The sequence below is a fragment of the Lepidochelys kempii genome, chromosome 1 (assembly GCF_965140265.1).
Source record: "Lepidochelys kempii isolate rLepKem1 chromosome 1, rLepKem1.hap2, whole genome shotgun sequence".
In the NCBI taxonomy this organism is placed as follows: Eukaryota; Metazoa; Chordata; order Testudines; family Cheloniidae; genus Lepidochelys; species Lepidochelys kempii.
This window is the reverse complement of record NC_133256.1, coordinates 99,518,954-99,542,721: the sequence shown is the minus strand read 5'-3', so window position 1 is coordinate 99,542,721 and position 23,768 is coordinate 99,518,954. Positions and strand designations below refer to the sequence as shown.

General features: G+C 41.6%; 1 protein-coding gene across 15 annotated transcripts in view; it reads right to left on the bottom strand.

Annotated features, from left to right (window-relative positions):
- The window catches only part of PCCA (propionyl-CoA carboxylase subunit alpha), a 420,612-nt gene that overhangs the window by 184,559 nt on the left and 212,285 nt on the right, over window positions 1-23,768 (bottom strand). For all 15 annotated transcript variants that reach the window (XR_012159457.1, XM_073348756.1, XM_073348763.1 and 12 more), the window contains 2 exons: window positions 21,665-21,733; window positions 20,776-20,851 (listed from right to left, as the gene is read on the bottom strand). Coding sequence is in view for 14 of the 15 variants with exons in the window: in XM_073348756.1 (XP_073204857.1) it covers window positions 20,776-20,851; window positions 21,665-21,733 (145 nt within the window). In the remaining variant the exon portion in view is untranslated. The remainder of the gene's footprint in view (window positions 1-20,775; window positions 20,852-21,664; window positions 21,734-23,768) is intronic.

The window sequence follows — 23,768 nt, the reverse complement described above, 5'->3', positions numbered from 1 at the left end:
GTTTTAAATCTGTTAAGATGTGTCGTCCTTACAGTATATTCTGTGATATCTGAGGACTTGGCTGTAGATAACAGATTCCTTGGTGTGTCTGGGTGATTACTGGATCTTTGAAGGAAAATGTGATTATCTATGGGTTTCCTGAACACTGTTGTCTGTAGGGTTCTGACTGTGGTGTCCAGGGAGTTGATGCTGGTATGGCAGTGTTCTAGAGAGAGTTTAATGGATGGGTGGTAGCTGTTCAAGATGTAGAAGTCTATGACACAGTTTAGGACATTGTCAAGAGGTTGAAAATATCAATGTATCTCAGATATATCTTTGGTTTCGTGGTGTATTTGTCCAGAAATTCTCCGTCAAGATGGCCATGAAGAGGTTGGCATACTGGGGAGGATTCCTAGTACTCCTAGCTGTTCTCATGGTTTGGACAAAGTGTGTTGTTGAACATAAAAACGGTTATGGGTGGAGATGGAATGTATAAGTTTGGCAATGTGTTTGAGGTGGATATCTGAATGTTGTCCATTCACTTGTAGATATGGCTGTAATGCCGTCATTGTGAGGGATATTTGTGTATAAGGAGGCGAAATCCATGGTTGCCATGATGTGTTCTGAGGGAGACTGTTAAGGTTGCAGAGTTTGTGGAGAAAGACTGCTGTGTCCTGGGGGAAGCTGACCCTCTAGTGTGGTGAGTGGCTTGATGATGGTTTCTGTGAGTTCTGCTAGTCCTTCAGTAAGAGTGCCATAGTCAGATATCCTGGATCTGCCTGGTTTCCCTTGTTTGTGTATCTTGGGAAGCCTGCAGAAGGTTTTGGGGGCGGAGGGGGGGATGATGTTGTAGAGTTTCTCTTGGAGTTGCTTGGGGAAGGATTTGATGATATCCTTAAATTCCAGGGTGAACTGTGGTGTGGGTTTTCTTTGAGTTCTTTCTGGTGGGTGGTGTCGAAGAGTTGGCAGTTGGCTTGACGTGTAGTCATCACTGTTGAGAACTATGATGGCATCCCTTTTGTCTTCTGGTTTGATCACTATCTGGTAGTTAGATTTCAGGGACTATATAGCTGTTGTCTCAGCCGCAGAGAGATTGTGGTGGATGTGATGTTTGTTAAAGATTTCGCAATTTTTTTTTTTCCTGAAGCACTCAAAGTAATGATCAAGTGTGTGGTGTCATCCACTAGCTGTCCAGTCATATGATTCTTTTTTCTTATGAAAAAAAAGTTGGTGGGGAGGTGGTAGTGTGGCTGGTATCATCATTGTGAAAGAATTCTTTGAGGCGGAGTCGGTGAAAGAATTCTTCCAGTTCTCCACAAGTTAGTATGGAATCAGGTTCTCTCATGGGGCAGAAGTTCAGTCTCTTGAAGAGAACAGATAATTCTGCTCCAGTTAGGGGTCATCTTGATAAATAGACGAGGTTGGGTTGTTGTGTAGTGTCCATATGGTGGGTCCGGATGCAATGGTTTATCCCGGAGTAGAATTATGTGATGATTTCTTGTTTGAGGTGGTCCCTTCTGCAGTATATGAGGTGCAGTAGATGGTTACTCAATTTTTCTGAAGTCCTTCTGCAGAGCTGTTCAGCATACTTGGAATTGTATGTAGTAGTCAGAGGGTTACAGATGGTGAGTCCTCTAGGATGATGTTTTCTTTCTTGCATTTTCTAACAAAGTAGATGTCGCTGTTTAGTTTTACTTCCTTTTTCTTCATGTTGTGCAGTTTCCATTTCAGACAGCAAAATTCTGTATCGTCCATTGTTGTTTGTGGTGTTGTTGTAGCAGTATTGATCCCAGGATATTAGAGAGACAAGGTGGATGAGGTAATATCTTTTATTAGACTATTATTGGTGAAAAAAAGCTTTCAAGCTACACAGATCTCTTCTTCGGTTCTGGAAAAGGTACTCAAGCCTGGTGTACACTAGGAAATTGGGTTGGTATAACTATGTTGCTCAGGAGTGTGAAAAATCCCCATCCTTGAGCAATGCAGTTAAACTGACCTAATCGCCAAAATTCTACCATCGACCTAGCCACCATCTCTCAGGAAGGTGGATTTCCTATGCTGATGGGAGGACCTCTCCCATTGGTACAGATAGTGTCTTCACTGAAGCGCTACAGCAGTGCAGACAAGCCCTCAGAGCGTCACAGCTAAATACCAGGTAAAACAAATTATTTATCGTAAGTAGTTAACACACATTCTATGAGACCATTCAAGGTGAAGTGGCCCATTCACATCTCTGCAGTCACAGGACAAAAAAAAAAGGGGGTTAGTGAGTTACAGGTTGTTGTAATAAACCATTAATCCAGTGTCTTTATTAAAACCATGATTTTCAGCGTCCAGCAAAGTTATGGATTTAAGTTCCCAGGCTTGTCTTTTGAAGGTGTTCTATAAGTTTCCTTTGAGCATGAAAACTAAGATCAGATGTGGAGGGACTGCTTTGTGAAGAGTGTTCATTCGTTATTCTCCGAATTCATTCTGCTTCAATACAGAGAAAAAACCTCCAACTGCACACCCCCAGTTGTCACCTACCACCCCACACTGGAACCCATACAGGGTAACATTAAATAATAAGAACGTAAGAATGGTGATACTGGGTCAGACCAATGGTCTACCTAGCCCACTATCCTGTCTTCTGACAGTGGCCAGTGCCAGATACGTCCAGTCCAAGCTTCTGGCAGTTGGAGTTTTCTGGAGACACCCAGAGCACGGGGCTGCATCTCTGACCATTTTGGTTAACTGCCATTGATGTACCTATCCTCCATGAATTTATCTAATCCTTTTTTGAATACAGTTATACTTTTTTGCCTTGGCAATGAGTTACACAGGCGGAATGTGAGTTGTGTGAAGTATTCCTTATCATAGAATCATAGAATATCAGGGTTGGAAGGGACCCCAGAAGGTCATCTAGTCCAACCCCCTGCTCAAAGCAGGACCAATTCCCAGTTAAATAATCCCAGCCACTGCTCTCTTCACTGCTCTGCCGGGGGACATGGTGTGGTGCAGCCCTGCCCTTCCCCATCCTTTGCCAGAGCTGGCTGGGTCTCTCAGGCCCCCTCCCACCCCATCCCCTGCACGCTCTTTGAATGAGGATCAAAGAGCGTGCAGCCTCCAGCCCAGCCAGGCTGGACACTCCGCTCACTGCGAGCTGGGCTCTGCAGAGTCCAGTGGCCCTTAGTGGGGGCCAGAAATTCTGTGGGGCAAACAGGGAATTCTGCAAAATTCTGCCTTCTGCAGTGGCGCAGAATTCCCCCAGAAGTAGTATATATACCCGAAGAGTCCTCCTCTTACATACAGTAGCATATATGCAGTACACTTCCTTCTCCTCTCACACATTCATCATAAGCATCTCCTAGTTCAGTCTTTTTGTAACCATTTTTCTTTTGAAATGTCACTCCTCTCGGCCTTTTTATCTTAACACTCTCTATCCTGTCTCCTCCGTTTGTCTCTTCTTGTTTCATTTCCTCCTCCACTATTGTTCCGTAGTGGCTGCCTTATTTTTCCCTCCACTCCATATGCCCGCTTTTAGTCTTTTGTTATTTCCTTCCATGTGTGCTCTTGCCACTTTTCCACAGAATACTCTGCTGCACCACTCCCTCCACAGCACAATAAAAATAACATGATTTCTTCAGCGAAGTAATGACAGAGCTTTGGAGGTATTGTTAATTTTATTTTCTTGCTTTCCATGAATCAACAGGGAGTACAAAAAAAGTACAAGGAACTGACCCAGTCAGACCCCTACTTGACTACTGAAAATATCATTTATCTCACTTTTCCACATAAAGGTGCCCATTTTAATTAAACAATCATTTTAAACACAATTCCTGGAGATAGAAATACACTACAGAAAACTTTCCAGAACATGCTAGGTTTTAAATATTTTGTTCAGTGAACAGTGAGCTGTAGCTCACGAAAGCTTACACTCAAATAAATTTGTTAGTCTCTAAGCTGCCACAAGTACTCCTTTTCTTTTTGTGAATACAGACTAACAACACTGCTGCTACTCTGAAACCTACAAAGATAGACTCGTTAGTGGGCGGGTGGTTGAGAAACACATAGTATCCGCTTAAATATTAGATATGTTAGGATTTCTTTTACTAATAGCTTGCTTCAGCTATTTAAAGAAAACACCCTTACATCTTTGAGAATTCAGAAATTAAAGAGATAGTTTGGTAAAAATCCAAGAGACACAAAAGGGCTGCAAGACTGGTTCACCTTTCCAAACTTGACCTATTAATATATATTAAAAAAACATAATAGAAGCTAATATTGAGACACTCCAACTCCAAATCCCCCCATAGTAGTAAATAATCAGACTTAATATTGAAGGACATTCAATTTTCCTTCAGTAGTCATTGGATAAAATTAGAATTCTATCAACTCAAGACAAATCTATGTTTGAACTCAAGGAAGCTTGTCATCAGTGGACTGTACTGAAAGATCAGTGGGTAAAAACGTGTTGCTGTTAGACCATTGGTCACTCAGAAGGTTATAAGTCCAGATTCTAAAAGCAGATTACTTGTCAATGGAAGAACTTGGACCTATCAAGAGTAATAATTTAGATATCTAGTGTAGAAAATAGAGGACAGGTTTTGTGTTCCGATAATTGAACTGAGTATTACTTCAGTGAGTCACTTCAGTGAGTCCTACTTTCAGTCTTGATACTTGGCTAGTGAATTCTAGGATTTCTTATTTCAGTGTACAGTAGTTGTAAGCTTCCACTACACATTAAATAGCACTGTAAACTGACTGACGCCTCAAAGGTAATACTGTTACAAATATTATAAAAGTGATTTTTTTTCAACCTTCCTCCTCCCTAAGAAACTGATATTTCAGGTATTGTACATTGCAGTTCACTGTTGAAAATATGCAAAATTTCAATGAAAGCAAATAAAATTTGCTTTAAAAAGTAAACAAGCAGTTTACACTGAAGTTAAAACAATATGTAGATGCAAATGAAGGAAGCCTATTTTAAAGGGACAAAAAATAGATCACCTCCAATTTCACCATTTTACTTTACTTGTGGAGTACAGATGATGTGCTCAGATCTGCTCAAGGCAGAGAGGAAGAGGGACTTTCCTCTAAAGAGATTATAATCTAAGAACTCCACTAAGACTCCTAAAGAGGCTGGGGTAAGAGGTACCATGCTACATCAATGGTAGAGAGACACATTATGGCCAAGATGTTCAGCTTAGGCTCCTAAATCCATATTTAAGCACCTGAGTTAGTGGGCAGATTTTCAAAAATGCTCAGACCTCAGAAGTGCCCACTGAAGTCAATGGAAGCTTCTGCAGGTTCAGCACTTTTAAACCAACCAGGCCACTTATTTAAGAGTCTAACTTTAGTTACCTTGTTTTGTAAATCCTGGCCTATGCCTGTGTGAAGTATAATCCATCCAAGGGCACTGGGAGAAGGAACTGGAAGAATAATGACACCTGCTATGCCACTAAAGAACTCTGGCATGCATTCTCCTCTGTGCAGCCACGATGGCACCAGCAGACACACAGAGTGTGAAAGGACCATGGGAACACTCTTTCCATGCCCAAACTTAATCATTCTTGGGACTGAAACTCTGCCAGCAGTACTAGCTAGTAGTACACCCTTCGCAGACGACAGATTGCTGTTTCCTGTACCCCTTAGAAGAAAATCTGTTCAGAGCCAGGCCTAGTTTAACCCTAAATAAAGAGACAACAAAGACATATTGTGGGTTGAGGAGCTATTCATCACAAAGTGGAGCATGGTTGTAGATAGGAGTAAGTGGGGGCAAGTTTGGGAAACAGAGAGTGGATCAAATGCTTACCAGATTCCAGTGAAGACACAACCTGCCTTCTTCTCTGCACAGCTAGTTACAGGGAGTGTCTTACTCCATGTACTATGCAGGCACTGAGCACAAGTCAGCATTCAATAATGTTCCTAACAATAATAATCCAGTACATATGTTCTATATACATTGAGGAAGCAGGAGACATTTCAAGGCGGATCAAGAGCGACCGCTTAGATGTATAAGGAGCGAAGCCATGAAACTATCTGAAAGCATAACTTGAAAACGGCCTGCACAGTAATTATGCAGCTTGGATGTTTGGAATAAAATTTAATGCTGAGGTGCTCAAAGTGACCCTAAGGAATCTAGAAGCCCAATTCCCAAATCTCAGCCTAACTATGTAAAGTAAGGAATTACTCACCTTGTGCAGTAACAATGGTTCTTTGAGATGTGCCCTCTTATGAGTATGCCAGTGTAGGTGTGCTTGGTTCCTGAGCTGCTGATTGGAGAATTTTACTAGCAGTGTCCATTAGGCCTGCACATATGCCATCTCTCCTCATGTCGTGCCATGAGGCTAGCCAGCGTGCATGGGCTAACTCTCCTCAGTTCCTTCTCCACCAGAGTCATTGACAAGAACTCCAAAGTAGAGGGGAGGAGGGCGGGTTGTGGAGCACTCATAGGGACACATCTCGAAGAAACATCATTACTGAACCAGGTGAGTAACAACTTCTTTGAGTAGCCACTACAGGTGACTCCTGAGCAGTACCCCTTCTGAAGCATCAGGACTTCAGAGGTGGGTCTGTTACAAAAGACAGCACCCTGGAGCTGAAGATGGCATCGGAGGCAGACTACCCACTGATCACATAGTGTTCTGTGAAAGCGTGGGCTGACAACCACATCGCTGCTCTACGGATCTTTGAGATAGGGACATCCTTAAGGAAGACAACGGATGAGGAGATTGACCTTGTGGAGTGTGTACAAATGGCATCTGGAGTGGCCACTTTACAAACTTGGTAACTATGTCTGATACAAATTGAGATTCACTTGGAAAGTCTTTGGGCTGATACTGCTGAGCCCTTGGATCTTTCCACCATAGAGAGGAAAAGCCTAGGGGACTTCCTGAAGGCCTTTTTCCTGTCCAGGTAGACGGCCAGGGCTCTCCTGACACCCAGAGTATGCAATATAGCCTCCCTGTTGTCTTGGTGAAGCTTGGAAGGCAAATTAACTGATTCAAGTGAAAGTGAGAGGTTACCTTAGGGATGAATTTTGGGTGTGGTCCGAGTGTCACCTTGTCTGGAAAAATATAGTATAGGGAAGACATGCCATCAGAGCTGCACTCTCTCCTATTCTGTTGGCTGAGGTAATGGCTACCAGGAAGGCCATTTTCATGGATAGGTACATTAGGAACAGGTGGCCATGGGTTCAAAGGGGGGGGGGGTCTAGTCAGTCTTTTCAGTACAAGATTCAACATGGGAGTAGGATGTAGAGGTTGTGGGAAGAGTTTTACTATACTCTTGAGGAAACTTTTTGTAGTTGGGTGTGACAGCACTGAGTACCCCTCTACAGGTTGGTGAAAGGCTGTAATACCCATTAGGTAAACCCTGAGAGAGCTTAGAGATAGTCCAGCCCATTTATGGGTTAAAGCATAGTCTAGGATATGTGGAAGAGTCAAGGATGCTGGGGAGATTTGTTGAGACGTACACCAAATCTGAAACCTGGGCCATTTCTACAGGTAAGTGCGTCATGTTGAGTTCTTTCTACTATGTAATAGAACCTCTTATACCTCTCTTGAACAGGAGCCTTCTAGGTGTTGGAACCAAACAGGAGGCATGCCTTGAGGCAGAGAATCCCTAGGTTGGGATATAGGGTATGTCCTTTGTTCTATGAGAGCAGGTGCAGAACGGCTGTGAGAGAGATCAGCAGACACGTCGCAAGCTGTGACAGATAAGGATACCAGGTCTGTCCTCAGCCAAGTAGGAATAATCAGAATGACACAAGCTCCATCCCTTTTTATTTTCAGTGGGACCTTTGACAGTAGGGTAAAGGAGAGCATCGCTTAATGAGTGTTGTCCCATCCTTGCTCTGGAACCATAGTATGGACACTTCTTGTTCAGGTAAGTGGTGAACAGATCTGTAGACTGTGTCCCCCATCAACTGAATAGGTTGTGAAATATGGACAGGTGTCTCTTCCACTCATGGTCATGTGGGTATTTGCTACTGAGACTGTCTGCTATTGAGCTGTGTACCTGGGAGATATGCCGCAGACAGTATAACATTGTGGGAGATGCATCAATTCCATAATCTCATCGCTTCTGCACATAGGGAAGGTGATCTGGCTCCCCCTGCTGATTGGCGTAGTACATACTGGCAAAGTTGTCTATCAGAATCTGTGTGTGTGATCCTCTGATGAGCAGGAGGAAATGGGCACAGGCATTCCTGACACCTTTTAGCTCAAAAAGACTGATGTAGGGGATCTCCCCACAGGCAACCATTTGCCTTTTGTCATGAGGCCGTTATGTGCATGTCTCACCCTATGAGTGATGCGTCAGTGGTGAGGAGTAATGACGGTGATATTTGCAAGAAGAGGTCCCTTTGCAAACATTGGCTGGGTCCTTCCACCCTTTTAAGGAGTTTTTGATCCTAATGGGTAGTGACAGCAGTTTATCCAACCTGTTCTTGTTCATTTTTTAAACCGAGCCAAACCACATTTGGAGGCATTGCATCTGGAGCCTGGCATGAGGTATCACTACCATGCCCACTGCCGTATATCCCAAGAGTTGGATGTGAAGCCTCGTTGGTATTTCTGGGCTGCTTTGAATGGTGTGTATGAGTGTGACTAAGGATAGAAATTTGTGTTGAGGTAAGAGGGCTTTGGCCTATAATGCACTGAGGTCGACCCCTATGAATTCTAGGCATTGGACTGGAGTGAGGGTTGACTTCTGGGTGTTCATCTGTAGACCCAGTTCTGTAAATAAATGTATTGTCGTATCAGTGACTTGGTGAGACTCCCAGAGAGATTGGGCTCTGAGAAGGCAATCATCCAAGTATAGGTAAATCATTATCCTTTGAGAGTGTAAATGAGCAGCAACCACTGAGAGCACCTTGGACAATACCCTCTGGGTTGATTAGAGCCCTAAGGGAAACACTCTGCATTAGTAGTGGTCGTGAATCTGAGAAATCGTCTGAGAATCAGTAGGACCAAGATGTGAAAATAGGTGTCCTACAAGTCAAGAGCCAAAAACCAGTCTCCCTGTTCCAATGCTGGAACAATCGTCAATAACGTGACCATCTTGAATTTTTGAGCCTTGACAAACCTGTTGAGAGCACTGAGATCTAGCATGAGTCTCCAACCTCCCTTCTTTTGGGTATTGGGAAATACCTTTGCCTCATAGATGTTGAAGTACTGGTTATATAGCTCCTAACTAGAGGTTCTACCTCGTGTCATAGCAAACTCTCGTGAGAAGAGTCCCTGAAGAGGGATTGGGAATAGTGTTGTGCAGGGGATAGGGAGGTAAACTGAATCGAGTTCCTACTTCAGATTATCTATAGGACCCATCGATCCGATGTTATGCATTCCCAGGCACTGTGGAACACTGCTAATTGGTGACCAAATCGGTGTGGAATGATGGTCGGTGTGTCAGTTGGGGAGTGATCTAACGGCACCTCAAAACCTGCCCATCAGAAGTGGTGTTTAGATGTAGAGGTTTAGGATGAAGACTGGGAGCCAGATTATTTTCATTTAGGACATTTTCCCTTTCTTTCTTTGCTGCTCGTAGTGGCACTGAGGTTGGTACTGAGATGCGTGTGGTCTATCCTGTAATTGGGGATGAAATAATCTCTTTTGTCCTGGCGTATAGATACCCAGTGACTGGAGGGTTGCCATGGAATACTTCAGGGTGTGAAGGGAAGTGCCAGTCTTCTTGGAGAAGAGCTTCGTGCCCTAAAAGGGAAGGTCCTCAACAGTGGACTACACCTCTGTCGGGAATCCTGACAAATGAGGCCATAACGCTCGTCGCATCGCCACATCCATGAAGATTACGTAGCCACCATGTCGGCCACATTGAGGGCAGATTGCAGCAATGTCTTTGCCACTAATTGGCCCTCCTGGATAATGGCCTTGAATGAGTCATGATTCTGGCATCTTTTCAATAAAGTCATTCAGCTTTAAGTAGTTTATGTAACATATTTCGCCATGAGGGCCTGGTAGCGGGCAATACAAAATGGTAGACTGGCTGAGGAGTACACTTTTCTCGCAAACAGATCCAGGTGCTTCCAATCCCTGTCAGAGCGAGAAGCCGTGAGAGTTGAGAACATCCACCATGATGGAGTTTGGTGCTAGGTGGGAGAACAGGAATTCAGATTCCTTAGCAGGGACATAGTATTTTTTGTCTGCCTGCTTGCAGGTCGGGGCCACTGATGCTGGAATTTGCCAGACAGTCTTTGCCAGGTCTAAAGTGGCCTCATTAATCCTCATGATCGTTGAGAAGGCCAATGAATGGAGGATATCAAGAGCTGATTGTGGGTACTCCTCACTTCCACCAATTGAATCTGGAAAGTGTCTGCCACCCTCTTTGCCAGTTCCTGAAAGAGACAAAAGTCATCCACCAAAGATGGTGTAGAAGGCATGATGGCTTCGTCTGGAGGAGGCGGATATAGTCCTCAGTATCACTTCCTCCTTGGTACCAGTTTCCTGTTCCTCTAAGTCTTGAGGCAGTTCCAAAAAGCCCTGGATGGTGCGGCCAAGAGAGTGTGCCTCGAGGGTTCTTGAGTGAGACTCAGAGATCAAGACGCATGTTGATGGTGCGTCACCCAAGGGTCCCAATATGACTACTGGGAGGTGGTGTCAAAGCCCAGTGGTGGTGCCCAGGGGTGGACATATCAGGATGGTTGTGGTGGGGCCATCTGTGGGTATATCCTTGGGCGCTAGTTGGTAGTGAGCACCATATGGAGTTTGGGAGAAGTACTGCAACACCACCTCCTCAGGCTCACTGCTTGAACACTCGCTAGATAGCGGAGGGGCATGGCATGACAGAGTAGAGGCTCAGTGCAGAGGTCTTGATACCAAGAGGAGGGGATGCTGCTATTTCCAGCATGTGGAGGGCTCTTGAATGGCAGAGTTCTGCCTATACTGATTGTCTCACCATCCATGGCAGTGCCAGTGGGGATGGGGATCTTGCCCACACCGGTTACTCTTGTGCCAGTTGAGCCACGGCCAGCAGTATGATGCAGGCTCGCGTACTGGAAGAGTCTTTTTAGCAGAGTGCTTACTCCAGTCCTTCGGTGCCAATGACTTGACACTTATGCCCATCGGGCCTGTGGCCGTCAGCAGTACCAGTTACTGTCAGTTTCCATGAGCCTGGGTGTTGACTGAGATGGCCTCAGTGGCAGTGGTGCCAAAGATACCAAGCAAGATGGTGACTGCTTGCTGCTATCTCACTGGAGGGTGGGGCGGGGGGGTTCCCTCTCTCTTCTTAAAAGGTTTGTGAGAGGGGTCTTCAGCTGTTTCTTTGACCTTCAGCCCTTACATGTAGAAGTCTGTGGGGGAAGACTCCTATCTACAGATGACTGGGGTCAGAGAGCTGCCTCCATGAAGATAATCTTCTGGTGGAGCTCTCTGTCTTTGTGGGATCTAGGCCAGAGCTGTTGGCAAAGACCACACTTCTGTTGTATGTGGCCTTCCCCAAGGCAGCAAATGCACTGACTGTGCTTATTCGTGATCGAGATAGCTTCTTTACAAGTGAGGAAATTCTTGAAGCCCAGTGAACCAGACATACCCCATTTGGGGAAAGGTTCCCTGCTGGGGGAGAAAAGACAGGAAGAAAACCAACTTTTTTTTAAAAAAAAAAGGATAAAATAAACTAACGGGGAAAACTACAGCTAGAACTAGAATTAGGAGACTGACTAGCTATCCTTCTTCGGCTATCCCTCAATGCCAGGATGTCTGCCAAGGGGGTTCATTGGTGGGTTTTCAAATGGCTGAGAAACCCAATTCTTGCCCTGGAGATTTTCCCACTGAAGTAATAGGTGTAATTTTGGAGAAGACATAGTTGTTGGCTGGACTGTTGTGCCCCCTCTTTCCTCTTTTGTCGCTTCTCTGTCTCATGAACGCGTCTGTTCTCCTTGGTGTATGGTGCCTTGGTGTATGGTGTGGCGCCACTGTGTTCTGTTCCGTGCCAAGTCCTCCCAGTTTGTTGGATTGATGCCTCCCTTTTTAAGGTGTAGTTTCAGTACGTCTTTGAAGCACTTCAGCTGCCCTCCGTGAGCCCTGCTTCCCTGACTTAACTGAGAGAAGAGTACTTGCTTCGGTAGGTAAGTGTCAGGCATACGTACATAGCGGCCAGCTCAGTGGAGTTGATGTTTCATGACCTGCACGTCTATACTGCTGATGTTGGCAGCAGAGAGCATGCTGATGTTAGTGCATCAGTCTTCCCAGCTGATCCTGAGAATCCTCCTGATGCAGCACTGTTGGATGCGCTTGAGATGTCGTCTATAAGTTACCCAGGTCTCGCACCCATAGAGAAGGGTGGGGATGACACTGCCTTAAGCACCAAGATCTTGGTTTACGTTTGCAGATCCCAATCATTGAAGACTCGTTTCAGTAGTCTTCCAAAGGATGTGCTGACACAGCAGATCCTGTATTCAAATTCTGTGTCAATGCTGGCTGTTTGAGAGAGGTAGCTGCCAAGGTATGGAAAATGGTCCATATTTTCCAGAGGTCCTCTGCTGATGGTGATTTGTGGAGTCTGAAGAGTAGTTTATGCAGGTGAGGGCTGGTAGAGTGAATCGGTTTTCCTAGTGTTGAGATGGGCCCAGACAGCATCCCAGCTAAGGTTTTTACAGCTGGTAGAACAATGCTCCAGCACAAACTTTGCCAACTTCTCGACACAATCTGAACCTGCAAAGAAATTCCACCTGACTTTAAGAATGCCAACGTTGTTATAATATTCAAGAAAGGGGACAAATCTTTGTGCAGGAACCACAGAGGTATTGCCCTCCTCTCCACTGCAGGGAAGATCCTCGTTCAGATCCTACTAAACCGCCTTCTCCCCCTTGACGAGGAACTCCTCCCCGAATTACAGTGTGACTACCTGGGGTTAAAGATGACTAGCCAGGGACGGTTAAGAAGGAACTGAAGAGGGTTAGCCCGTGTGTGCTGTGTTCCAATGGACACTGTTACTGAAGTTCTCTGATTAGCAGCACAGGGATGCAAGCACACCTGCAGTGGAGCACCCATAGGGACACTACTGGAAGTTGATTTTTCCCAGCAAGCAAGCTAATTTTACTAAACATCTTTTAAGTAAATGTAGTGCTTATGAAAGATGCTGGATTGGCAGCACTGGCAAACGAAGTCTTCTTTTCTTTTAATGATCAGATAGGAGTACTTGTGGCACCTTAGAGACTAATCAATTTATTTGAGCATGAGCTTTCGTGAGCTACAGCTCACTTCATCGGATGCCTACCTTGGAAACTGCAGAAGACATTATACACACACAGAGACCATGAAACAATACCTCCTCCCACCCCACTATCCTGTATGACTCAAATGAATTTTACCTGAAGATGTTTACCTAAAACACCATATAAAACTAAAAATTTCCCCCTTGTGCTGTGCAGTTTATTACATAAAGAGAAACAGACAATTTGTATAAAGCACAAAATATTAATATAAAATTATGTATAGATCCAAGCAGGTTTTGTTCTTTTTTTAAAAGGAGTAGTGCAAAGTACAGCATTTGGTGGAACTTCACTGTTCTGAAAATTCATATATATAAAAATATATAAAATCAAGTATACAATGCATGAATTTCAAAATGAGGTGTTAATTATCCTGAGCCTTCTACTACTTGTGGCTGCCTTTTAGATGGGAGGTGACAAAGTAGTTTTCATTCTGATGCAATACTGGTTTAATAAATTAAAACAAAAAACTTAGCATTAACATTTTAAATTAAAAATGTGTACACTATGTTAGAACAAAAAACAAGATATTTTATTTTTAATATTGGGATGTAAATGCCAAAGTGTTAACAAGATGGAACTTCATATTTCTTCTTTGCCATTTTTGTTTAAAACATTAACATACACAAGTTCAAGTAAAGGGCCAACAGAGCTAGAAACTGAAGTTCTGTATGTGTCAATATAGTTCAGATGATTACAGTATAAACAAGCTTTTTGAAATTATCCCATTAGACATCACCCTCTCTAGAGATGAGAGACAGTTTGGTATCCATGAATACTCAGTCTTAAATAAATGCAAGGCAAAGATTTTCGGCTGTGCAAAACTGTGTTGCTTTTCAAACAGAAACTAGTATCTCCCAAAGAATACGGTGAGTCCTGTAAACTCATTAAATTTTAGGACCTCACCCTAAGCTAAAACTGGTGGCCTATGGATTAATATTTGGGCTTATTGTTATATTACTTTCCTATTCACTTTTATTTTTCTCTCTTTCATCATACTACCTTTTTCTCACAGGTAAAATCTTTTTAATCTTGGCAAGATTATAAACAAGAATAAACATCAAATATAAATATTTAAATACCAAAAAGAATACTCATGAAAGATTAAGACCGCAAAATTAAGAAAACAAGGCAGGAATTCCCAAATTTAAGGAGCTAGGTTCTATGTGAGAGAAATGTGTGCCAGCCCAACATGAATTGAAAAACAAAAAGGAATGCTACAAAAATTGGAACCATGGATAAATTGCTATGGAAGAGTACAAAGGAATAGCACAAGCACGTATGGACAAAATCAGAAAGACTAAGGCAGAAACCTAGCATGGGACATAAAAGGCAATCAGAAGAGGTTCTTTAAATACATTAGGACCTAAAGAATAATGAAGGAAAGTATAGGTCCTCTACTTAGTGAGGAAGGAGAGCTAATAATTTATGACATCAAAAAGACTAAGGTGTTCAATGCTTATTTTGCTTCAGTCTTCACTAAAAAGGCTAATGGCAATCAGCTACTCAAAACAACTAATACTAACAAGAGGGAAGGAATACAAGCCAAAATAGAGAAAGAACTGGTTAAAGAAAATTTAGGAAAAGTTATATGTATTCAAGTTGGAAGGGCCTGACAAAATTCATGCTATGATGCTTGAGGAACTAGCTGAAGCAATTTCAGAACTGTTCAAAACTATCTTTGAGAACTACTAGAGGATGGGTGACATACGAGAAGAGAACAACGAGGAGTCCTTGTGACACCTTAGAGACTAACAAATTTATTTGTGCACAAGCTTTCATGGGCTAAAACCCACTCCATTCTGAAAACTGACCATTTATTCCTTCCCTTTGTTTCCTATCTTTTAACTATGTCCATGAGAGGATCTTCCCTCTTATCCCACAACAGCTTACTTTCCTTAAGAGCCTTTGGTGAGGGACTTTTTCAAAGGCTTTCTGAAAATCTAAGTACACTATATCCACTAGATCCCCTTGTCCACATTCTTGTTGACCCCTCAAAGAATTCTAGTAGATTGGTGATGCATGATTTCCCTTTATAAAAACCATGTTGATGCTTCCCCAACAAATTATGTTCATCTATGTGTCTGATAATTCTGTTCTTTCCTATAGTTTCAACCAATCTGTCAGGTCTGAAATTAGGCTTATTGGCCTGTAATTGTCAGGATCACCTCTAGAGTCTTGTTTAAAAATTGGCATCACCTTAGCTATTCCCCAGCCATCTGGTACAGAAGCTGATTTAAATGATTTAAATTTACATACCACAGTCTAGGTCTGTAATTTCACATTTGAGTTCCTTCAAAACTCTTGGGTGAATACCATCTGGTCCTGGTGATTTATTACTATTTAATTTTAATCAATTTGTTCCAAAACCTCCTCTCTAATGACACCTTAATTTGGGACAGTTCCTCAGATTGGTCACCTAAAAAGAATGGCTCAGTTCTGGGAATCTCCCTCACATCCTCAGCAGAGAGAACCAATGCAAAGAATTTATTTAGTTTCTACACAATGGCCTTATCTTCCTTGAGTGCTCCTTTAGCATCTCGATTGTCCAGTGGCCCACAGGTTATTTAGGAGGCTTTCTGCTTCTCATGTACTTTAAAAAAAAAATTGCTGTTACTTTTTGAGTCTTTGGCTAGCTGTTGTTCAAATTATTTTTTGGCCTTCCTAATTATATGTTTACATTTCACTTGCCAGAGAGTTTATGCTTCTTTCTATTTTCCTCCATAGGATTTAACTTACACTTTTTAAAGGATGCTTTTTTGCTTCTAAACTGCTTCTTTTACTTTGTTGTTTAGCCACACTGGCACTTTTTTGTTCTTCTTACTATGTTTTTTAATTTGAGGTATACATTTAAATTGAGCCTCTATTATGGTGTCTTTAAAAAGTTTCCATGCATCTTGCAGGGATTTCACTTTTGGTGCTGTACCTTTTAATTTCTGTTTAACTAAATTCCTCATTTTTGTATAGTCCCCCTTTATGAAATTAAATGCTACTGTGGTGGGCTAATTGGGTTAGTCCCTCCCCCCACAAGGATATTAGATTTTATTATGTTAGGGTCACTATTACCAAGCAGTTCAGCTATATTCACCTCTTGGACCAGATCCTATACTCCACTTAGGACTAAATCAAGAATGGACTCTCCTCTTGCGGGTTCTAAGATTAGCTGCTCCAAGACGCAGCCATTTAAGGTGTCAAGAAACTTTATCTCTGCATCCCATCCTGATGTGACATGTAGAAGTCGTTAGCATTTTTCCTTACATACTGTGGATAAATAAAACTGACTTTTTCCCCTTAATTCTGCTTTTGTCATGTCTTTTTCTTATGGGAACTGAGTAAATGTGTAAAGAAGGTAGAGGTCAGAAACACAAACTCTAAACTTGAGCTCAAACTTTTATCTAAAATGCCTGCTACTAGGTAGTTAGGTCTGGTCATGTTTCATTTAGTGAACTTTACATGTAGGTTACAAATTCATGGACAGTCACCACCGAAGTGGTCTGGCACTTTCATTGGTTTATTACAGACTGTTTGGGTGTGATCATTTCCATGACATCAGACGGAAATTTTAATTTCCTGGTTTTTGCTGGGTTATAGACACACATGTAGGTTAAAAAAAATAAGTATGTGTCTATTAAACATTTGCAACATTATTGAAAGGAATTTGGGTAGACCTGCAAACCAGGATTTTCAGCAGCTGATGCATACCACTTTATATTATATCTTTTATTTCTGCCTACTGGTTTCATTTCAGATTGGGGGGTGGGGGGGTGAGAAAACCTGGATTTGTGCTGGAAATGGCCCAACTTGATTATCATACACATTGTAAGAAGAATGATCACTTTAGATAAGCTATTACCAGCAGGAGAGTGGGGTGGGAGGAGGTATTGTTTCATGGTCTCTGTGTATATAATGTCTTCTGCAGTTTCCACAGTATGCATCCGATGAAGTGAGCTGTAGCTCACGAAAGCTCATGCTCAAATAAATTGGTTAGTCTCTAAGGTGCCACAAGTACTCCTTTTCTTTTTGCACTAGCTATGTAAACAATAAGTACTGAATGCAAAAATATCTGCTGATTTTCATTTAAACCCTAAATTTAATGTACATCACCATGACATCACGCTGTGCTATGCTGGTTCATGCTAAAAACTGACTCACATGAGCATTACGTTACGTGATGTATTATAAATGACAGGATATAAATATTAATATGAAGTATATTGTTCATAGCACCCAAAAACCCAAGTACCAGATTTTTTGTTTTGTTTTATTTTTAAAACATTTTGCGGAACACAGTATGAGATAATTAACAGATGATGTGCTGCTGGGGGCCAAATACCAGTCCCATGTGAAGTCAGTGAGAGTTTTTCCTACTGATAGCATTTGGGCCAAGATTTATCTTAAAAAGGCTTGTCTATACAGTGATGATGATGATGGGCGATCACTCGTCACCGAGTCTGATCATCTTCCATGAGAGTTATGGTCCTCAGGTGGCTAATAAGGCCAATCCTTGAACCACAAGTTCTATTACAACGAGGGCAGATGTTTTCAGGCTCAGCAGGAGGCAGTTGACCATGACTGGGAGCCAGTCTCTCCTTCCTCCTGCGCCTCTTGTCCTTTTCAGCTTGTCGGCAAGCAAGTTCAAAATGCAGGGGACCATCACGCAGGACTTCACTCCATTTTAAGTGATCCTGGGCAAGTGTCTCCCAAGCTTCAATGTCAATATTACACTTTTTTAGGTTGTCCTTCAGCAAGTCCTTATAATGCTTCCGTAGACCACCCATTTTTATGGTACCCTTCTTTCAGCTGAGGGAAAAGGACCTGTTTTGGGAGGCGACAGTCTGGCATCTGGACAACGTGACCAGTCCAGCAGAATTGCTGACGGATGATCATTGCCTCGATACTGGTCGTCTTTGCCTCTTCCAGAACACTAATATTGCTGTGCCTGTCTTCCCATTTGATCTTCAGAATCTTATGAAGGCAGTGTTGATGGTGCCTCTCAAGGACTTTCAAGTGGTGTCTATAGGTTGTCCAAGTTTCGGACCCATACAACAGCGCTAGGAGAATAACGTCTTGATAAACAAGAAGCTTGGTGTCCGTTTGAACGTCATGATCTTCAAAAACCCTGTGCCATAAACAAGAAAAAGCTACACTGTCACACCGCAGACGATGTTGAATTTCTGCATCAATATCTGCCTTGGATGAAAGATGACTTCCAAGGTAGAGGAAGTGATCGACATTCTCCAGTGCCAATCCATTGATTTTGATAGATGGGGCATGTAATACCTCATTTGGAGAGGGCTGATAGAGCATTTTAGTCTTCTTGATATTAAAGAGTGAAACCAAGACATGCGTAAGCATCAGCAAATACATTCAAGATCTTTCTCAGAATGGGTAAAGATGGTGTTGTCATCAGCATACTGAAGTTCCACAACAGATGTTGTGGAAATCTTACTCTTGGCTTTCAGCCTGCTAAGCCTGAACAGCTTTCCATCCATTCTGTAAATGATTTCAACGTGAACTGTAAACTTCCCAGCAATTAGGTAAAGAATGACGGCAATAAAAACCACAAACATGGTTGGAGCGATGATAGAGCCCTGTTTGACTCCTGTTTTTACTTTGAAAGGTTCACTCTGGGAACCTGTGCTGCTCAGAACACAAACCTTTGCCTCATAGATGTTGAGGTATTGGTTCTATGGCTCCTAACTTAAGGAGCCGATCTATTTCTCGTCACAGTAAACTCTCGTGAGAAGCGTCCCAGAAGAGGAACAGGGAAGGTATTGTGGACAGGGGAGGGATGTAAAGCAGACAGAATATCCTTTGTGAACAATTTCCAAAACCCATTGGTCTGATGTTATGCATTCCCAGGTGCTGCAGATCATGGCAAGACAGTAGCCAAATGGGATAGGAGACACTGGTCAGCTGTAGCGTTTGAGAGATGTCTGTCGACACCTCAATCAACACATCACAATTGGTCTTCGGAGGTGGAGGTTTGCAACATGGAAGGCTGTGGACCTGATGATTTACACCTGGGGAACCCAGATTTCTCTCTCTGAGGCTCATAAAAGTGCTGAGTCAGGTATTGAGAGATGCGTGATTTGTGTTCGGGCTGCAGACTAAATTTCTCTTTTGTCCAGATGTGTTCATCACTAATGAGCAGAGAGTGGCCCTGGAATCTTCAAGGGTGTGAAGAGAGGCATCCATCTTCTCTGCAAAGTGCTTAGTGCCTTCAAAGGGAAGGTCTTTGACAGTTGACTGCACCTCTTTAGGGAAGCCCGAAAGGTGTAACCACAATACATGTCACATAACCATCACCGTGGAAACGGACCGAGCTGTTGTGTCCGCTGCATAGAGGGCAGACTGTAGCACTGTTTTGGCTACTAGCTGTCCTTCCAGGATGATAGCTTTGAACTGGTCGTGCTGTGACTCTGGAAGCTAATCGATAAAGCTGTTAAGTTCCAAATAACTGACAGTCATATTTTGTCGTTAAGGCTCGATAATTCGCTATTCAAAACTGTAGCATGGCCAAGGAATAGGCATTCCTCCCAAAGAGGTCCAAGCACTTCCAATCCCTATCACAGGGGTGGATTTCTTTTGGTACCGACAGCCCCAAGAGTTTACCACGTCGATGACTATGGAGTTGGGGGAGGGTGGGAGAAAATAAATTCTGTCTCCATAGGCAGAATGTAATTTTTTTTTTATTGGCCCACTTACAGGAAGGCATCACCGATGTCCACAGGGACACTACTCGAAGAACTAAAAAGGACATAGTGCATGTTAACTCCTTTTCTCAGTCACACTCCCAAAGAGGTAACCTAAGCCTTCATCCTGATGTCTCTCCGCACATAGCCCTTCTCTCTCTCTCTCTCTCTCTCTCTCTCTCTCTGTGCGTGCGGGCCTTCAGGGGTTGGAGAGTGGAACAAAATTTCCTCCAAGACAGTATTTCTCCCTGTATTCTCCTTTGAACTGAGAGGAGAAACAAAGACTTTCTCCAGAGCTTACAGGGGAAAAGAGTCAAGATCCATTATGGCAGACTCATCCATGTTCCATAAAGAGCTTAAGAAAAACACCTGATCCTCACAGATAGGTCTGGGAAGAGAGCTGAAAGAGATGTTTATCATCATCATCATCTCGGGTTCTAAATATTGTCCAAATTTGTAAGGTATGGTGGCATTCCCCCAGTGCTAACACCACCCTTTAGAATGAAAAAACTCAACACATAGGTTTGTGGTACTATAAGAACTCAGTAGCTATACTAAAGTACTATGAATTATTACAATATACTTGCCTTTGAATTTCACAGGGTAATAAATGCAGGATCTACCATGAGTTTGCAAGAGCTCTTATCAGTTTCTGAAAGTAATTTAATTAAATTATTTAACTAATTACTCAACTAAAAATGCTGCAGGAAAAAATGAAGTCTCTTTAGATTTGATGTATCTTCTCAGCTTAATTAACACAAGCTTTTCCTGGTTTAATTTGCACTTAATAAGCAGGAACTTTACTCAATTTGCTAATTACTACATTTTCAAGCTGTTTTCTTGAAATAGATGCCAGCCTACCACACTAGGAACCCAAATTTCTGTAGTTACCTCGAATTACATAATTGTCCAAAGCTTCTTCCATTCTTTGCAATGCTTCAGCTCTATCAGAGCCATATGTAATTAGCTAAAAACAAAGGTATTTAAGTTAGCTCTAAAAATTCAGTTTTAATGTCTGAAATATAATAATTTTCTTTAAATAAACTTCACAGATTGTATGTTTAGATATTCCATTTACAGAAATCATTTTGCACATATTACTGTCTGTCTACTGGAGCACTTCCCCAAAACAAGAGAGGTGACTCTCAACTCTCTGGCATCTAGATACCGAAGATCAGGTTCTTTTCTTTATATGAGTTAAGCATGTCTATATCTGACTCTGTATTCTTCTTGGAGTGACACAAAAAAATTGATTAAAGGTCAGGAACTCTGACTGAATTTCCATATTTCTTTAGATTTTCTTTTCTTGGAAGTTTAATTCTTGGCTTTTTACAACATTAACTATAATGTCCTTGTAGCAATTTTACCCTTAAATAATTGAAAAGTACACTCAAACTTTAACTGCTATTTAACAACATTTTTTTGTCAGGGACTACAGCCCTATAATTTCTCGGAAAAATCAAACAAAGTTAGATTGACATGGGATAAGTATGAGACTGCAGGCCATTGTTTAAAATACTTTTAGGAATCAGAAAACATAACAAGAACAATAAAAAACAAGTAAAAGAGTGAATTAATTTCTGAGAGATCTGAGAAATTTGTAAATTTTCTTCCATATTAAACTTCCTTTCCAATACAGCCTCTCCTCTCTCATGTTTCCTTTATGCATATCACATCCAGCAGCTTTGAAATATTGGTTCATTACTAAAAAATCTCTTCTTTTCAAAATTTTATATCTAAAACTAGTATTTTATATATTAGAATGTTAAAAAAAACTCACTTTTGAGATCATGGGATCATAATAAATGTTAATATCACTTCCTTCTTGTATGCCACTGTCAACACGTACCTTCAAAATATAAAAAAAAAAAAGCAAATGTAATTTCACAGTGGAACAAAAACCAAGTTTTGACCTCATAGAGGACATACATCTCAAACTTTTAACCTTGCCAAGTTTCATGAGAAGGTAAAATATTCTTTTTCACCAAGGGCTAGAAAATCCCCTCCCACTTCCACCTTATGGGAAAAATACCTACGAATTACTGTCTCTCCTTTAAAAAAAAACATGAATGCAGACTTGCACTGTTAGTCAAAATCACTTTTTTCTTGTAAAATCCAGAGCAAACAGATATGGATTTTGATCACTATCAATTTATAGTGGTTTATACAACTCTAAATCTGAACTCTCAATGCAACCAATGCTGACTTAATTACCGTAATAAAATACACTTATAATTATTCCTCCAACTGACACCTGGCATGAAAGATGCCCCTTGTAATCACATCCTTTCTGAGTATGTATGTAATCACATCCCTTGTGTCCCACTATAGCCCTTCTGAGGGCTCCAGTGGGGACACAACTAAGACTCATTCAGCAGGAACTTTGGAGCTCTGCTTATCAGCTCTATAGGAATACTAGTGTTGGTGCTTTCATGTCTGTAACACTTTCCTTTTCTGTCTCACCCTCTCGACTGTAAAACATTTTTTTTTTCTGTTGCTGCTGTTCCCCTGGGTGTTTAATGTTTACACAGCTTTTTCCATGGCTTTGCTTTGTAAGGACACAGCCCCAATTAAAGCTCTGATTCCGCAATTTTCATAGGAAAAAAAATAGCACAAGTTCAAAAATTTCTTTTGAAGAAACTGATTGCTGTTAACCAGCCAACAAGTCAGTTAGTATATTGCTGATTCTTGTTTTCATCTCTCAGTTTGATTTCATCAGTGTGGCATTGAGGTTAGCCATATAAAACTTTTAAAATGAGCAATTTCTGGGAAATAAATATTTATTAAATTGTTGCTGTTGAACTTTGGAATCTAAAGTACTTTAGTGTTTTTTTAATCAAAGTAATTCAAGACTGACAAATGCATCCCAGGGATCTTAAGGACAGAGGAATCCAATTGAAGTTGCTGAAACACCAGGGCTTTGATATTTTACATTGTAAAGGGGGTGGCAAGTGGGAAACTCACTTAAATTTCCACCTGTGGGAAGGTTCTTTCTAATAAACAGCAGCTCATCTGATTGCAGCAAGGCAAAAAAAGGTCAACACAACGGCTGTTAGGCCTTTAATATTTTAATTTAGGCAATTACCAAGGGACCATATGTAGAACCTCTTGTCTAAAGAATCCACATGAGAACAGGATGACGACTTTATTATCCAAATGACCTAAAAGATATCCCAGTAGCTTTATTCTCTTTCTTCAATGATAACTACAGCCTAACATGGGTTTAATGATCATTTTCTTTTTAAAAACGTTTATTGTTTATTAATACACACGCAATATATTTGTATATGCAGTTCAACAGCACCTTCATTATAAGAAATCAAGACGCTTAATAAACAATTAGTTAGTCCTGCATCAGAACTGTGAGGTAAATGGCATTATTATCCCCATTTTACAGATGATGAGGCATAGCAAGGTCACAAAGAAAACATGTAGCAGGAAATTCAGATTTCCCGATTCCCATTCTTATAACTATTAAGCCATCCTTCCTCTCTGTACAGGTACATACATACATGAATGAATACATTCACACACAGAGATAGGAAAGAACTATTAAGATATCTAGTCCATACCACTGCCAGTCAAGTCTGTTCCCTATAGGCAGCATATTGCTTCTTGTACACAATACATACACATATATGTAGCATACCTGTGTACATATTCTAATAATATATTGCATTTATATAGCACTTTTAATTTCCAAAGCAACAAACAAATGTAAAGTAATTAATCCTTACAACACCCTTGTGAGGTATACAAATATTATTATCCCAATTTTACAACGAGAAAACATATAAAGAAGGGCCAAATTCAGACGTGAAATAAGCAGATGCAACTGTTCCTGAAGTAAATGGGAGTAGGCACTATTTATGACAGTGCTGATT